The 18,491-nt window shown below is 42.5% G+C and overlaps 1 protein-coding gene across 2 annotated transcripts in view; it reads right to left on the reverse strand.

Annotated features, from left to right (window-relative positions):
* Positions 1-18,491, reverse strand: part of ctdspla (CTD (carboxy-terminal domain, RNA polymerase II, polypeptide A) small phosphatase-like a) — a 40,821-nt gene that overhangs the window by 8,207 nt on the left and 14,123 nt on the right. Inside the window, exons 2-4 of one of the 2 annotated variants that reach the window (XM_085362908.1) lie at positions 9,050-9,216; positions 7,793-7,825; positions 3,723-3,824 (exon numbers count right to left, since the gene is read on the reverse strand). In XM_085362908.1, coding sequence (XP_085219034.1) covers positions 3,723-3,824; positions 7,793-7,825; positions 9,050-9,216 — 302 coding nt within the window. The remainder of the gene's footprint in view (positions 1-3,722; positions 3,825-7,792; positions 7,826-9,049; positions 9,217-18,491) is intronic. The other variant, XM_085362909.1, reaches the window with a different exon arrangement.

Here is an 18,491-nt window from a genome sequence, read left to right on the forward strand (position 1 = left end):
AACTCAGCCACTGCACCGGAGCATGAGAAGCTATTTCCCCAAATCTAGCATATAGGATAAGACAAAATGAGAGAGCATCTATTCTTAACCAGCTAGTCTAGTTATCGTGATTTTTTTTTTGCTATTTAGCTTTATAGACATGCTAATATAACATGCTAATGCTACCATGTTAAACCATATCAAAAGATTCCCGTATTTAAGCCCAAACGTTTAATTGCATTTTCTTTGTTTAAATTAATTACAATATAGTGAGATACAGAGCAATTATTTAAAACTTGTATGTATAGTACTCGCAACTAATGCACATTTTAAAAAGCCTGTAAAATTTCCTGTTATGCATGTGTGTTGTTACTACGATTATTCTGGCATTAAACTCCAGTTAGAAAATACAGTTCAGTACCATCCAGCAGAGGGGGTGTTTGCTATAGGAATACAAAGTGCAGCACTTTGACCTTCCAAATGTCCATACGTGAGTCTAATAGGATCAGTGTGACAACCAGAGGTGCTTTCTTCTTCCTTTATCTGACACCAGAGTGAGTCAATTAACAGTAAAAGCCTCCCTAGATAAACAGTGTTTATTCTACGCCTCGGTTTTGCATTATGATATTTAGCTTTGGTTAATGTTTACACCAGAGGGCAAAAATGACTGAAGCTCTTCTAAAACTGTCTAAAAAAATAAAAATAAAAACTGTGACAAGCTGGAAAGAGGACAAGGATGCCAGCATACCGTCACAAAGAGAATGGGAAGAGATGAGTGCGATACAGACGGAGCCAGAGATGCAGAAACAGACTTCGCTCTGCTCCTGTGCCTACTGCTCTTCTGCTGAATCACTCCATCATCTGAAGACTGAACACACAACAGCTGCTAATTGCCCTGCTCTGTAACAGACTCGGATCAGAGTCGGCAAGAGATGCGGAAATGCAGCAGGATTACATATGTGGGGGGGCCACCAAGGTAAACGTTATGCGGGCAGTTGTGTAATTATGGATTTCTGCCGAACCGTGGGTTGCTTCACCTGCTGACCACACTCTGGCTCAGAATCAGGGCTCTACATAAGTTTACGCACCTTTACTTCATGAGAATTAGTGCAATTAAAAACATCTCCATGTAATTCTACAGCATACCCTAACATCACAAATTACTTAAAATACACCTTTTCTCATTGGCTAGCATTCCAATTAATTCAAACTTTAGCTGGCCTGTTATATTCATATGTGTACAGTAAAAGAAGTTAGATGTCCCTGGGTAAGGTAAGAAGAAAGGTTGTATTAAAAGACTGTTAGGGAAGCAACTTATGATTATTTTGCATGTTGCATGGCCAAAGTTCTTAACTTGACCATGTTTTTGGCACTTTTTCACCCTTCTGCTTCAGGGATGAGACCCAGTTTAACCGGACAATGCCATTTCTCAGTACATAAATCAGATGAACTGCAATGCTGACTTAAACCCCATCCAACATCTTTAAGATGGACTGCGACACCAAGTGCGGGTGTTGATCTCACTAATACCATTGTAGCTGGACGGGACTGCATCCCTGCAGCCAGGTCCCAAAAATATCAGGGAAATCGATCCCAAGAGAGGAAAAGGCTGTTGTGGAATTTTAATGCTCAGATGTTGAGCAAGACATCTTTTGACAAGTGCTTTGCAAATGCACGCTGTTCAAATTACTACAGTGTACAGCATGCCGATCAGTCTTCATTCATTTCAGCTACTTGTGCACATCTAACACACACACAGCAGCTAATCTCAGAGAGGGCTCAGGATTTATCTCCCCATCCATAATATGCAGGATAAAAGCAAGAGTGATGTGATGTGTTATGTAACGTTTCTTTTTTAGTCTACGTCCATCTGTGCAGCGTCTCTATCCCTTGTCAGTTGTTGTTATTCTGCTATAATTGTGTAATTTCCAGTGGAAGCATGTATTTACTTTGGAAAGAAAATGCTTAATATTTGACATCAAAATCACCTTGAAACGGGAAAGCTACAGGAAATCCTGCTATGCTTCTGAAAGGAACTGAAAATGCTGCGTTGTGCCACTTTCTGTCTCCCTCTCTTCCTCTCTCAACGTATTTCCATTTAATGCATTGTGAATCCATTTCATACCGCACACTGATCTGTGAACTAAATGAATTTTGATGGACTGGGTATCTGGTGTGTGAGTTTCATCAAAAGGAAAAAAATAATAATTTTGGGCTCGTTTTGGCCTGCAGTGTATTAGATCCAGGATTTCTGCACAGTCCATTCCACAGCCATTCAAACCAAGAGTACACTGCATTGGACACACCCTAGTGTGTGGGTGAGCCTGTATGATTGTGTGTGAGTGTGTGAGTGTGTGGCCCTGACCTGCTGGCATGTGATTCTGATGGGTGTGTCCGCTTCAATGTTTGTGTGCCTTTCGTCCTTTTACAGTCCAAAGCAATCGAGTCAATGTACTCAAAGTTTTTTTTCTTCTCTACAATCATTTTAATTAAAAGGAGTTCCACTTAAGTGGAACATAAAACTTCTACTTCAACTTTACTTTGAGCTATTTTGTTGCGTAGCTCGCCGACACTGACCGCAAAAGCACTCAAGCGCAGGTAGTACTCACAGGCATAACGAGATCAGTTGAAGCCGGGGCAGAGCTGTGCTCAAATGGGTCACTAGGTGTGCCAGGTGTGTCAGTAGAGGGAGCTTTTGATGGTGAGAGACAAGAGCCATTTACAAGGATAGTGTACTAGTGCCTACTATACTGGGCTTTCCCTTTAAGTGCCTGCAGCAGGCTGAAAAAGGCACTATAACATGTTTGTGAGTGAAAAATAGCTGTACATATGTGCCATTACATATACAGATGGAGCATTTTAAGCATATTTTCAGCCTCTAAGTAGTACTGCTCACTACTGAAAACAAAAGCAGGGCTGGCACCAATTAAGCTACATACAAATTGCAGTCTAATGAAAACCACAAATATCCAAATGTCATGAATTTTAAGTTTGAAACTTGGCTTGAATTATTTATGGTTTGAGAGATCAAATTATTTTAATTATCATAATGAAATTAGATGACAAAAAACCATTAGACGTGGATGTGGTATGATCATGTGTAACTGTTGGGCAACCCAGCGGTGCAGCGGTAGGCTGATATATATTTTGAAGACCGATACCGATATTTGATGATTCATTAATTAATTAATATTAAGCACCACAAAGAAGATTCTGTGTTTGAACTCGTTGGTTTTTCCTGTTTGCCATGTGAATTTCCTCCAACTGACTAAAGACACGTTACATTAATTGAGAAGCATAAACTGGCCACTGATGTGGATGCTGTGCATCAATGGTGTGCTGTGCTGTGCTGTTTTCTCTTATGGATCGCTTGATGCTTCACCTGCCTTGAAACCCAGTTTGCAATGGATGCATGGATAGAAACTTGATGAGAAAATCAGTCTTCCAGGTCTTCTCAGTCAGATAGCTGTTCTTGCTCTTTCTCGTTCTCACCTGTTCGAACGGGTATTAAGAACCCTTTATACTCTGAAGGACATAGATTCATGCGATTATGTGTAGCTCAGTGATGCTAACAGGGCTCATGCTATTTGTCCTCAGACCGTATTCAGTAGAGTCATTTTTCAGGACCTATTTCTGTTTAATCCAACTGTGGCTGCACAGCAACAGCATGAGGAAAAACAAAACGCAGCGTCGACGTATTTCAAAGTGCAGTGTGTTTGAGGTCATGTAGGGAGGTGCCGTACCTTGAAGGAGCTGTGTACAAGGGTTTCGTCCAAATCGATCACTACGCAGTTCTTGCCATAGTCTGCTATGCTGACCTCTGGCAGGAGGAACTTGGCTGGAGGCTGCAGAGAAAACACACACATGCATACTTAATGGTAAGCATATAGAGAAGTGCATTATCGGGAACAGGCGGCCACACACGCACACACACACACACACTGACGGTGTGTTGGTGGCTCAGTCAGAGTGTTGGATAAGATCACTTCGGGTGTTTTGGGTGACACTCAAGAAACACTTCTCAGGATTAATGACCTGCAGGCGGGTGTCCCTAAGCTTCTGCTCAGAGATATATCAGCACTTTGATAACATGGAATGCTTCTTCTCTGATTGCAGATGTTACATTATTAAAAGTATGCGAAAATCACAAAGTCATATAGATTTCACTTAAAGTTTTTTAACAAGAAGTCTTGAAACTGCTTAGAAAATCGTCGATGCACAGAGAGGAAAAGGGATTTAGTGTGTAGCCACAAGCTGTATGATTTGGCCAAATTATATGAGCTCATCTGACTATCCTACATAAGGAAAAAAGAGCTCCAATTATCTCTGCTCGACCCTGATTTCTACATCACCAGTGCTTATTTCCAGACTATCCCCAGAATGTGTTAAGAGCATCAACAGGGAGCAGTTTTTTCCTGACATTATACTTGATGTCCAATTAAATGCCATCGTATGTGAATTTAGGAGCTATTTCTTCAGATGATAATATTCAAAGTGACATGCCTGCTTTTCTTGCTGGACTCTCCTCGGCGCTGATATTTTCTGTGTTACCTCATGATGACAGAGTTCTGGTGACTGTGCTGTCTTTATGATCGGGTAGGACACTATTGTCCTCTACGAGGTGAGCCTGAGGTTACAGGCAGGCACGGGGCAGATGGTCCGGCCATGGGGGGGCACACACTCAAACCACACACACACACACATACAGATCGTGCACCAGCATTTACACGTTCATCCACACACATAGAGGCTGGGATCAACGACTCTGCCAGCCTTAAATACATATGCATGTATGTGTACTTCTGTGTGTGTTTTTTGGTCCACCATGACTGAATTATAGTGCCTAATGGCAGGACTGCATGCTGATGTATCACAGGAAGCATTCTTTTTGAGCAAGGGCACTGAATGGCATCCTGTCAGGGCGTGATGAATGTGATTTACACATGCAGGTTGAACAAAGAAAGAAAGGCTTACTGGGACCTTGACATTCTCACCAGCAGTTAAAATAACTGTGCTCCCAAAGGCACAGCCGGGGAGCGCTCTCACAGACTTGTTAAATGTGCTAACTGATTGAAAATAGTTGATCAGCTGGAAGCAACAGATCAAATAAACAAATTTATCCTTTTTGGATTTATGAGGAAATGAAAATTCCAACATGTCCTAGTTTGTCTTCAAGGAACCCACAGAACATGTACATGCAATCCCTTGCAACAGAAATTCTACTTTATTATTAGAGCATATAGAGAGGAGAAGCAAATGTCTATACTACTGCTACTGAATCAACACGTTCTCGCTCCCAAAGCGTAACATTTTACGCTAGGTGACAAATCGTCGGTATATTATGCTTTCGGCCACCCAACACGTCTCAATATTACGAGTTCGGAAACATTAGAAAACATGAGAACCGTTTGGAATGAATCTACACACGTATGTTTATTTTACTTAAACCGCTTTGGAAAACACTATCTAACATGATTAAGGTGGTGGTTAACATTAGGGATAAGGTTAGGGCTGGAATACTGGAACGCGTGTTACCGCGTGAACGTCATTCTATTCGATTTCATCCACAATCCGGCGCGTAGCATAGGAATGCGGAAGATCACCTTTCGTGTTCCCATGGAGCGCCTCGGGACGTGACAAATCATCAGTACATTATGGGTCGGAGTGAGAACGGGCTGACTGAATAAATGTAAGAGAACAACACTTGAGATAATAACAAGAATTGGCCAAGTAACCAAAACATTTGCATTTGTGCTACACACAAAAGTCTTGAGCCACAAGCTTCAGGAATAGTTCTCTGGGCTTCTTGAAGGACATTCAAAGCTCTTCTTTGGATGTTGGCCGGCTTTCGTTGAGTTCTCTGTCAAAATGATCTGACACTGCTTCAATAATGTTGAGGTCTGGGGAGGCCCGTCCATGACTGATGTCAGTCCGTGTTTTTCTGTCCAGGTATGCTTTTACCACGTTGGCAGTATGTTTGGGATCATCATCATGCTCATAAATTAAGCCATGATGGATTAAAATCTAATGGTGCTTTTCTGATTTCATCAACTTTGACAAGATCCCAAACACCACAGGCTGAAATGCAGCCCCAAACTATGACAGAGCCTCCACCGTGAACGGTAGATGAATCGACTCTATCAAGTCCTGTCTTTGCTCAGTTTTTTCCTGCTTTTTAAGAACATGACTTTCAGATTCACCTGCTGTAGATAGTTTTTTTTTCTTAGTCCTGTCACTTCTTTTTTTGTCCTCCACTTGGCCAGTTTCCTTAAATTTTTATCAAGGACAGGCTGCACATCATACCGATTATGCCAAGTTTTTAGCTAAAGAAATGGAAATAAATTGTGCTTTTGCAACAGGATGCTAATAAGAAGTTGCCTAAAGGTCCAATTTAAAATCGACTCGTTGCTAAGTTGTCTGTTATGTGTAGAAACAACACCGACGCGTCCTTTGAGTTAGGTGTGTTTTTTTATGCTTGAATGATTAGTGTTAAGTGGATTAAGAAAAAGATATTCCTCTGAAATAGTGAGACACGAGGACCGGAGTAAAAAGTGAGTGAAAAAGCTGTGAACTATTGCTCAAGATCACTTTAACAAAGAGCCGGTCTCCTTAAAAGCAAATTATAAAGAAATGAGAGGTGACGCAAGACTTTTGCAAAGTACTGCAAGTGATACGTGTCTTATTGTTTTAGATGTTTTATTTTTTAATTATTTATTTATAAAGCTCTAAAATAAATTATTAGAATCTTGAGGTAAAAAGATTTAATAAGAAATGTCTCCATACTTTGTTTATATTGTTATAAACATTTCAAGTTAGTCTAAATTGGATGTTTTCTGATCAGGGAAGATTAACCTGAAATTAAAGTTTGTTATTTTTGACATCTTTCTGTATTTCTGATGAGCTTTTGGAGCTAGAATTTAAAAATTCTTCATTTTAAATGTGTTATTGGGACTCTGCTTGCTACTGTGATATTTGCCGTGTTTTAATATTTTGTCTCTTCTTTTAACACTGTGTTACAACAACAATCGACGCAGCTGTGACCCGTCCAGTTCAGACGCAGATCTTAAAGCCGTCTGTTTGGACCTACCCGTCAAGACAAAGAGCAGACCTCACCGCCGCATGCATTTCCTGTTATTGCAGGGAGGTGTCTGCTGGGTGGTGTAGTTTAAAGCTTGGCTGCGATATGGGATGCTGTGAGTGTGAATATCCTAAATTACAGTGAACCACAGGCACCGCATAGATTCCAAAATAGCTAAATGAATTGCCGTTTCAGCACAAACAAAGCAGGGATCAGATGATTCCCCTTTTCTGGTGAACAGATGAAGCACAAGTCGCTGAAACCAAGCCCCCCTTCAATGGACTAACATTGATTGCATAATCCCAATAAAACAGTTTTTTTTATGAAGACGAACGCCTAATTCAATCAGGTCTGTCCACTTATTTACCCAAAACTGGAGCTGCGATCTGATCTACGGAGAAAAATCGCTCTCATGTTCTTCTCTTTCAATAGTTGGAGACGCAGGGTAGAGATGGAAAAGACAACAAAGCCACACATAAATCATGTGACAGCAGATGGAACTGAATTGTTTCTTTCTATCAGTCCTGTGAGTGGAGACAAAGCAGCACAAAGGAAAGCCTTGAAAGCCACATGATCATGCGAGAGGGGACAGTGCAAAATTTCATCTGACAGCAAAGAAAAATCACCTCCGTGTCAACAGCTGCATGCAGCAAGAATGATGAGGCACAGCAAGCAGAGGGAGGAGGTTAGCGAGCTGGAGCAAGATGATGAAAAACAAAAGATAATAATACATACACTGGGTATGGGGATGACCTGGACCTGGTCACACTGGAGAAAACAAGCAAAGAGAGAGAAAAAGAGAAAGAGATTAAGGGAGACAGGGTGGAAAAACAAGGGGGGAGGGGGAGAAAGAGGGAAGCGAAAGAAAAACCGTGAAAAAGAAATCGACAACGTCAATATTCCAATCAGCAAATGGGACGGGGAGAAAGCAAGCCTGAGAGACAGAGGGAAGGGATGTATAGTACACATGGTGAGAGGAAAGTGAGAACAACTCAGTCAAAAACAAACACAGCTGCCATAGTAACAAATACGGCTGGCCAGAAATCCAGCAACAGTACACTGTTGGGAGGGACTGTGGGCACGGACCCAGCTCAAAAATCAGCCGCGTACTATAACAAGGCTTTTTATGGCGAGGTTCGCTCGGTTCACTCTAAATTAACGGGAACTCATTTGTTAAGAGGAGGTCCAGAGCGGGTCATTACTGACCACATGTATAGTGCCTGTAAAGGGCCACACATTCCTCCCCTGAATGAGAGACATTTACAGGTAAACAGGAGTGGAAATGTGATACGTCTGCTCCATTTTTAGCCCCGTGTACCTGCCTTGGCAGCAGAACACTGTGTTTGTAGAGGAGCTTCAGGGTTTGGCGTCTTTTCCACAGCCAGAACGTTCTCTTCACACATCCTCACTACACTGGTCAGAGTGTAGTGAGGAGAGGGGGAGGCGTGGGTGCCAAGCAATCCATCACCCCCCAACACACAAGGCCCACTTTATGGGGATTAGAGAAGCAGGAGGGTTTTTCGAGTGCATATGTGTGTTTGTGTGTGTCCGTACATGCGTTGTAGTGGGTTCGTGCGCGAGAAAGAGCCAGTGCGCGTCTTTTTTTGGAGCTTCTCGGCGTGCTCAGTGTGTTATTTTGTGTGCAGTTGTGTGCGTAGGCAGATATCGAAGAATGCAAGATGGGAAGTGAGCCCGTATTTTTCAAGCAGTGGATGGTAAACAACCTCTGGGTTCAACGGGTTTGAAGCAGCTGGAAAAATTTGAGGGAGCTCAGCGAGGCTGAGTGCGCCTCAGCCCTCTGCAGGAAAAGGCAAACCCTAACAAGGTCTCTGTAACAAAACCAAACAAATGTTACTTGTTACTGGAACTCCAGTCGAACTAGCACTTCAGTCATAAAATATGAACTAATTCTTGTGTTTGGACACGTAAGATGTAAGTGGTATGGAATCTGGATTGCGGCCAACTCTGACAGGAGAGATAAATGAGCTTTACCTTGGGAGGACTGCCGTTCTCCTCTGGGGGCGGGGGCAGAGAAAGTGTCTTGTTGTTGGCAGGTGGTGGCTCCACGTGGTAGTCATTGTAGTTGCGGAAGCAGCAGAAGAAGGGGCTGAAAATGCTCCGGCTCCGATGCTTCTTTAGGCTGCTGTTGGACTGGGAGACTGAAAGAAATAAAAGCCAAAGGGGTAAGAGAGGAGAGCGGTTACATGATATTCTTTTACCTTAAAGACCTGCACTGAAATCGCTACTAATATGACTTTGGAGACTGGCGACCAATCCCCGGTGCACCTTATCTCTTGCTCATCATCATGCAAGATAGACTCCAAGCCTACTTGCAACTCATATACTTAAGCAGTTAAGGATATGGAGAGATAAATGGATGGCGTTTGACTTTGGAAAGCAGAGAGTAGGAAGTTATAGCTCGCAGACGGTTTGCTTAGCATTGATTGAAATTAGTGGGAAACAGCTAAAGTGGCTCATTGTAAAGAAGTGTGACACACTGCCCACCATCTATCCCTATTATACTAAACAACCTGAGTGAGCCGTGCCTCTGACCAAATGAGCGATAGAACTTGGTTTACCATTTTCAAAAACGGTGTCAACATCAAAATACAAACATGAGAAAACACCTACAGCTTTTAGACTTTTCAACATTTCCTCCTCTCAGTGTATCAAATGCTGCTGTTCGAATGTCTGAAGTAGAAACAACAGAGCGATCCTCTGCGTTGGGGCTGGACTGTGTTTCACGTGCATAACTGCATTATGGTGACAAAAGGAGCTGAGATGTACCACATAGTGAGGCATCAGTTCATGCAATACAGAGCACTGGGATAAAAATAGCCCGTCTGAGAGAGCCATCTGGGGAAGGTAGTCCAGTTAATTAACATCAGGAGAAGAAGAGAGGTCAAGACAGAGATTAAAGTGTACTGTCTAGAAAGATAGATCTTAGATAATTTCTGTTATTTGACAAGAATTAAGTAAAATTTATGTGTTTGCCAAGAAGGGTTGATCAGAGGCTCCTGGGAGAAAACAACATACACATGTATGTCCCTAGTTACATCATTTCTCCTTCAGTCTCTGAAGCCCATGGCCTACTTTCACACCGACAGAACAGAAACAAGCAGTCTTGAATAGTCTTTAAGGCCTCTATTAATGTTCTTTTTTTACATTTTCTGCTAGTGAGGATTAGAGCATAAAAATAGAAATCTGAGCAGCGGTACTACAATGGCTAAATTCTGACAGTGCAATTATCACAAGGTGTTCCCGAAGCAGACGTTCTGCCAGCTTAATTGCTTTAAAGGTGATTTCTCGGACTTGGAAATCCCAAATCTGTTCAAGTCTTCAAAGCGTCCACAGGCTGGCTTTAGCTGAAATCACTGTTTTCAAGGCATCCAACAGTGTCCCTGTTTGCTACTGTTTTGTTAACGTGTTCATACAGCCGTGTGACACAGGCAGCACAGTTAGCCATGCATGCTTGGGCTGTTTGCAGCTTGCTCCTGTTCTGAGAGCCTTCAGACAGACGCCTGGAACTATCCTCGGGTTGCTCAGACTGGATCTGACAGGCTGTGGGCAGTTCGTCTTCTTTGTTTTCGTCATCTTTGTAGTCCAAAGCTCGGTGTGGCTCTTCCTCTATTCTGATAGATGTTCCAGAGAAGCAGCACTTCAGTAAACAAACACAACTATATGGTTGGAAAAGAAAGGCGACCTGCTGTGTTACTAAAACCCGCGTGGATACTGAAGGAGATGTTTTGCCCATGCAGACATGATCCACAGTTTAAAGTCTGTCGGCTGACATTCTATATTTCTCTTTGCGGATATAAAAGTAAATACACTCTGGTACAGAGACAGCGCATTACTGTTTGAAGCACAATGGGAATTCATTTGATTATAGGAAAGACCCACTGCACTCGCTGAAAGCATTAACCTCAGTAGATAAAGGTCACCAATCACATATGCATACACAAACAGTCCACATAAAGTCATATACGTAGCTTGGTGGAATTAAACGCATAGTATAAGCTCCATAGTATAAGCTCCATAAGAAACTAAATGCTAACTGTGTCCTTGTGAGCCATAATCCCAAGGAGGAACACTGGTGTCCCAAGAGCCACCAAACTGTTTGTTGATGCTGTGCTATTGATTTAGCAAACACATATTCTAGCATTCCTCTCCATGCTGACTGACAGTATTTGTTTGTCTTTACTTCAATTTATCTATTGCTGTGAAGAGTTGCAAATTGGTTCCTGAATGCATCCAAGCAATGCTGGATGTGCTAAACTTGCAAGCTAAAAACAGCTAAATCCCCCTTTTGGGGCTTAGCAGGCTTTTGCCATCCACAGATTCATTTGCGGAGAGTTTCATCACACGGGGGAAATCACTTGGCCAGATTGACTTTTTGACTTGAACTTCTAGTGCAGAAACACTATAACACCTATAATTACTTAATCAGAAAGCGAAACGCTTGTTAGCCTTTACTTTGTTAATGACTTTATCAATGACTCAGGTGAAAAATGACAGCAGCATCTTGTTCCTAAACCGTGTCACTCTGGATAATTCACAGACAAAGTAATGCCTGAAGTAACAAGGTTAGCGTTTCTGGAAAATGTCATTCTTCACGCACCACAATATAAATTCCATTTGCTTTCGTTATTTTGTGACATAGGGAGAAATCTCCAGGACAGATATGTTTTAAAATTGAACAAACCTATGGCGGTTGCAGAAAACCGTATTAAAAACATAAAAACGTCAACTCTGTGATCATATCTTTTGATATGTCCCATTTGAGACATTCAATCACCTCCCCTCTTTATTAAGTTGGCCCCAAACGCCTTCGTGTAATTCTCCGCTCCTCCATTTTGAGGCCGTCTACATTTTCCCGCCCCGTTCTGGTGCCCCAGTCGGCCTCCTGAAAAAGCAGGTGGGAGTGCACGAGGGAGAGAACGCAGAGGGAGAGAAGGGCGTAGAATGGGTGGAGAGAGAGTTACTGTGGTGAAACAGCCTATACTTGGGTCTGATTCTTACTCCACCTCCTCCTGCACCGCCACCCTACACAAACAGAGCTTTCCTTTCTGCCTTGGACACAAACAACATAGCTGAGAGTTGACTGCTGCTGGAGCCTGAGCAAACACACATACTGTACACACACATTCGTGCATGCATGTAGCATATGTTCACATGTTTAGGCAGAGAGCCAAGTACACAGTGATCAACAAATAGCATACTTCACACACTGAGGCACACAGAAACGTTTCTATCAGTGTCCTTGCTGAGGAATGTGGAGTCAGCCCGCCTTGCATAGTAATGCAACTTTCGTCAGCTCTGGGAATAACAGAGAAAGGTTAAAGGGCAGCACTTGCCATTAAAAACAGAGGCGGATAGACTTGAACGAAGGCTCTAGATTTACAGTGGGGCAAAAAAGTATTTAGTCAGCCACCGATTGTGCAAGTTCCCCCACCTAAAATGATGACAGAGGTCAGTAATTTGCACCAGAGGTACACTTCAACTGTGAGAGACAGAATGTGAAAAAAAAAATCCATGAATCCACATGGTAGGATTTGTAAAGAATTTATTCGTAAATCAGGGTGGAAAATAAGTATTTGGTCAATAACAAAAATACAACTCAATACTTTGTAACATAACCTTTGTTGGCAATAACAGAGGTCAAACGTTTACTATAGGTCTTTACCAGGTTTGCACACACAGTAGCTGGTATTTTGGCCCATTCCTCCATGCAGATCTTCTCGAGAGCAGTGATGTTTTGGGGCTGTCGCCGAGCAACACAGACTTTCAACTCCCGCCACAGATTTTCTATGGGGTTGAGGTCTGGAGACTGGCTAGGCCACTCCAGGACTTTCAAATGCTTCTTACGGAGCCACTCCTTTGTTGCCCGGGCGGTGTGTTTTGGATCATTGTCATGTTGGAAGACCCAGCCTCGTTTCATCTTCAAAGTTCTCATTGATGGAAGGAGGTTTTGGCTCAAAATCTCACGATACATGGCCCCATTCATTCTGTCCTTAACACGGATCAGTCGTCCTGTCCCCTTGGCAGAAAAACAGCCCCATAGCATGATGTTTCCACCCCCATGCTTCACAGTAGGTATGGTGTTCTTGGGATGCAACTCAGTATTCTTCTTCCTCCAAACACGACGAGTTGAGTTTATACCAAAAAGTTCTACTTTGGTTTCATCTGACCACATGACATTCTCCCAATCCTCTGCTGTATCATCCATGTGCTCTCTGGCAAACTTCAGACGGGCCTGGACATGCACTGGCTTCAGCAGCGGAACACGTCTGGCACTGCGGGATTTGATTCCCTGCCGTTGTAGTGTGTTACTGATGGTGACCTTTGTTACTTTGGTCCCAGCTCTCTGCAGGTCATTCACCAGGTCCCCCCGTGTGGTTCTGGGATCTTTGCTCACCGTTCTCATGATCATTTTGACCCCACGGGATGAGATCTTGCGTGGAGCCCCAGATTGTGGGAGATTATCAGTGGTCTTGTATGTCTTCCATTTTCTGATGATTGCTCCCACAGTTGATTTTTTCACACCAAGCTGCTTGCCTATTGTAGATTCACTCTTCCCAGTCTGGTGCAGGTCTACAATACTTTTCCTGGTGTCCTTCGAAAGCTCTTTGGTCTTGGCCATGGCGGAGTTTGGAGTCTGACTGTTTGAGGCTGTGGACAGGTGTCTTTTATACAGATGATGAGTTCAAACAGGTGCCATTCATACAGGTAACGAGTGGGGGACAGAAAAGCTTCTTACAGAAGACGTTACAGGTCTGTGAGAGCCAGAGATTTTCCTTGTTTGAGGTGACCAAATACTTATTTTCCACCCTAATTTACGAATAAATTCTTTACAAATCCTACCATGTGAATTCATGGATTTTTTTTTCACATTCTGTCTCTCACAGTTGAAGTGTACCTCTGGTGCAAATTACTGACCTCTGTCATCATTTTAAGTGGGGGAACTTGCACAATCGGTGGCTGACTAAATACTTTTTTGCCCCACTGTATAATAATTAGTTAGCACTTCAGCAGTATGTGGCTTAGTTAGCAACAGATACATAATCTAGGGTAAAAGGTGATGCATGAAAGTGTCCTTTTCCAACACAAAGCTCAAAGAACAGAGAGCAATATCAGGCCATGTCTGTAGCCTCTTATAATAATGTGTGCAGGTGCACATTATTTGCCCTGCTGAATACGCTTCAACCGATTCAGCATCCCTGCTTGATCTGAGAACTGCGTAAACGGCTCTTCAATTCAGTGCTTATGTTAAAGCTCCAGCTGAACGTTAGGTAACAGTAGCAGAAAGCACGCTACTCAAACAGAGACGGCCAGGCCCGAGCTCTCTGCCACATGTTCAGGCACAACCACTAACACGGCCGGAAGAGGAGGTGGTGAGGGGGATGCAGGAAATTCTCAGCATTCTTGACAGGAAGAGATAATCACCCTGTGACCCACAGTGTGGAATAATTCCAGGCTCCAAGAGGGATTGTGATCTCTGCCTTACCTTGAGACTTTTGAGTTGGCCTCTTTTGCTGTTCCTTTAAAGGCACAAAAAATGCCACATAAGGTCTTATAGTATTATATTAGGATGTCCATCACTCTTGATCCATCTCCCTCTGGGTGAAACTGCCCAGAGAGGCAGACAATTCAAGGTTTATTTTTGTTTATGATACATGCTTTTGGCCATTATTTTTATTAGTTAACAATTTACTCACAGTGTTAATTGTTATAACAAGGGAGCACTGCTACAACAATGTAGTTTTTGTTGTCTTTTTAGTATCTTCCTCTTCTCATAGTACTTTTTAAAAGGTGACAGAGAAGCCCATTTGTGATAGATCCTCGCAGCTCTCAGCTCATCTTTGGCGATCAAACCCAAGCCAGCAGGTATGTATGATCATTCCAGTGGGTCATGAGTCAACCTCAAGATTTTGTCTCAGTTCATCATGCCAGGTAAACCTCCAGCTGGCGCTGCCCCAAGGACATCTTTAACAGGAGCCACTTAAACTGCCTCTTCTCATTGCCAAAGAGCCAAGTTCTTTTCATTGTGGAATTAAACCTCTCACCCTGATGATGTCACGCCATTACGTTCAATCGTGCTTCCTTTTGCAGACGATGTTCTTTTCTCACCAGCATATAAAGGAACAATGTGCAATTAAGTATGAATGCTTAATTGGCTTGTGGATCAGCACTTTTAAGTCTTAAATCCACAGTTTTGCCATGGAAAAGGATGGCATTCCAAGTAAAGGCAAAGCATATACCTCAGGTGAAGGAAAAATGGGGAGAAAGGATCACAAGATCAGCTGCAAGCCATCAAAAACAGCTACACTGAACAGCAGTTTTGGATTGGAAGCTGAGCCCTAAGACAAAGCTTTGCTAGTTAGTTGATCATTTTCATTTTATGTATAATAAACACTTATAGAAACATAAGTATTTATATTTAGCAGCAAAGCAGTTTAGAGTTTTTATATTACTCGCTATTTGAATTTTATTGTCCGTTTTTCCCAAACAGTTTAAAAGCCTCCACACTCTCAGGTCCTTCGGTTATCCTGTTTGACTGAGTAAATGGAGCATTCTAGCCCTTAAATCCAAGTCCTATCTGCAGCTGAAGGCTTACCATCCAAATTTAGGCAAACTACTGGCTGCTAGCAAAACAAATTATGTAACTTAGACAACTTGAGTGCAGGACAACCTTCGGCCAATCAAAAGAGCACTTTTATTAGTGAGAAGGATTACATACCATTATAGTGATATTAGTAGTGCCTTTGCGACATGCTTTGACGGCACTCCAGTAACACTTAGCTAAGCAGCCAGGCGGGTAAAGTGTACAGTACCTGGGGGTATGATGGTAAACGTGAGAACAGTGCATGTGAATGTGGTGCTTTAATAATTTAGATGGAAAAGAGGTCGGATTTAAATAGTACACTCAGCTAGTTCACAGACAATCAACAAATAGGAAGACTTCAACGTGTCTTCTGTTCTGTATAACTGAACAAAAGCTTTCAGATGGTGAAATGTGACACAAGTTGACAACAAATATCACATGCTAAAATCCTGCTATTCCTTCAGGAAACAGGGCGTAATTTCACAGATTATCTGCTGCCACCCCTCACTGAGATTTTTGAGAGTGGGGTGTTTTCATTAGAAGCTGTTTAAAGCTCAGATAAAATCCTTATTCACCTGCAGCCAGACTGAAGAACGGGGCTCTCACACAAACACGTACACCAATAGGTAATCCACTGCAGCTTGGGATCTAATTGCTTCAGCAAACAGCTTTCAGAATCATGTGAAGAAGCTGTTTCTGTCCCATGCTACCACTACCAGAACAGAAAGGGGGGATTCCTTGTTGCGCACAGTAAGTGTGGAAGGAATCCCTGCAGCAATGTGCTATATCTACAACTAGGATTTGAACGAAGGAGGGAAATACTTACAATTTCCGAAATCACAAGCTATCGTGCTATGTGTGACAAAACCCAAAGATATTAAAATTAATGTTAACATAAAACTACTACTGTTGTCAGTTTGGGCAAATCTGTCCACAATATTAATATTAGCCAAAGATAACCCGAGTCAAATTAAAAAGCAGTTTTTAAATGAATTTTTTTTTTTTTTAGAAAAAGTTATTCAAACCTACATGGCCCTGTTTGAAAAATTAATTGCCCCCTATACCTAATTTTTCATGCCATTCTTGGCAGCAAGAACTGCAATCAAGAATTTGCCATGATTGGTAACGAGTGGTTCGCATCGCTATGGAGGAATTTTGGACCACCTTTCTTTGCATAATTGTTTTAATTCAGCCACATTGGAGGGTTTTCTAGCATTTTTCTGTTTTTTGAGACATTCTGAGGTGGACTTGCTGATGTGTTTCTAATCATCGTCCTGCTGCGTAGCGAAAGTGCACTTGAGGATCAGGACATGTTCATTTACAACAAGTCATCCAGGTCCCAAAGCAGCATAACAGCCCCAGATCATCACACTACCACCACCATGTTTGATTGTTTGTTTGATGATCTTTTTATGAAATGTTGTGTTAGTTTTACGCCAGATGCCAGGATATCATAGCTGCTCAAGTGGGTTTTAAATCTGTGCTACACTAGTTAGTTCTTTAAAGGGAACTCTGTTCATTTTCACCCTTGGTGCGGTTCGTTGGTGCAGATGTGAATACTGTAATCACACTCAGATGCAGCCCAAAATAAATGCACCAAGAGGGATGTGGTTTTGGTCCAGTTCCAAACAGACTCCATGGCGTGATCCAATCTCAATCTGACCCAACTACCAGGTGTACACTTCAAGTTTGAGCTAAAAGTCTTCCTGTAGCGGGACATGCTTCTCATTCTTGGATGTGGCTGGGTTTACAAACCGTAGCAACGAGACATAGAATGAATCAAGACCTCAGTTGGACAGATCCTTTATCTACAAGTCCAGAAGACAGCACCTTCTTATTTCTATATGTTGTTCCCACTTCAGACACATCAGACCAATAATTGGACTGAATGTGCATTGTATGACTACAAACCATGTGAAAACAGCCTTAAGCCTTGATTTTTTTGTATCCGCAAAACTGCTTTGGTCCCCTCAGAGTTGGAGTCTGAGTAACAAATTTCAGCATCGGATATTAAGCGTGAGGGTCCATGCGGAAATCAAACTATGGATGCATCCCAGGTGGTGGACTTCAAATATGTAAAACAGAAATGACTACTCAGCTGTCGGATCTCCAGCTGTCTATGTCCATATCTGCAACGGAATGTAAATAAAACTTTGTCTTCTAGTTTCAAACCACTTGTTGAAAATGATATCTATCACACTCTGAAAGGACACACGCAAGAAGGAAGACAGCAGCAATGTGGTGACCATAGGACACCAATAAAATTCAGCAACTCGTAGCGATGACAGGTGAAATAACCTGAGTGACGCTTATCTGATCTGATCTCAGCCACTGGTAGCAAAGACTGAAATGAAACATTAAACAGTTGGAAGAGGAGTGAATAATTTTATACACTGAAGAAAGCAACAAAAAAATTCTGTAAGAATACAGTTTAATGAACCCTTTTAAAAACAAAGGATTTTTTCCCTCCACATCGAAAGGAGCCAGCTGAGGTGGTTCGGGCATCTGACAAGGATGCCTCCTGGGTGAGGTGCTCGGGACATGTCCCACCAGGAGGAGGCCCGGAGCAGATCCAGGACACGCTGGAGAGATTATATCTCTCGGCTGGCCTGGGAACACCTTGGTGTTCCCCCGGACAAGCTGGAGGAGGTGGCCGAGGAAAGGGAGGTCTGGGCTTCTCTGCTTAGGCTGCTGCCCCTGCGACCCGGCCCCGGATAAGCAGAAGAAGATGGCTGGATGGATGGATTATTTCCTTTTTTTCCCTTTCAACTATGCATGTAATTTTACTGTTTACCAATGATAGAAATGCCCATACACTTCAATAAAAATCCA

Source organism: Diplotaxodon limnothrissa, linkage group LG9 (assembly GCF_057381915.1).
Source record: "Diplotaxodon limnothrissa isolate DT_005_m linkage group LG9, D_limnothrissa_male_GT1.1, whole genome shotgun sequence".
NCBI lineage: Eukaryota > Metazoa > Chordata > Actinopteri > Cichliformes > Cichlidae > Diplotaxodon > Diplotaxodon limnothrissa.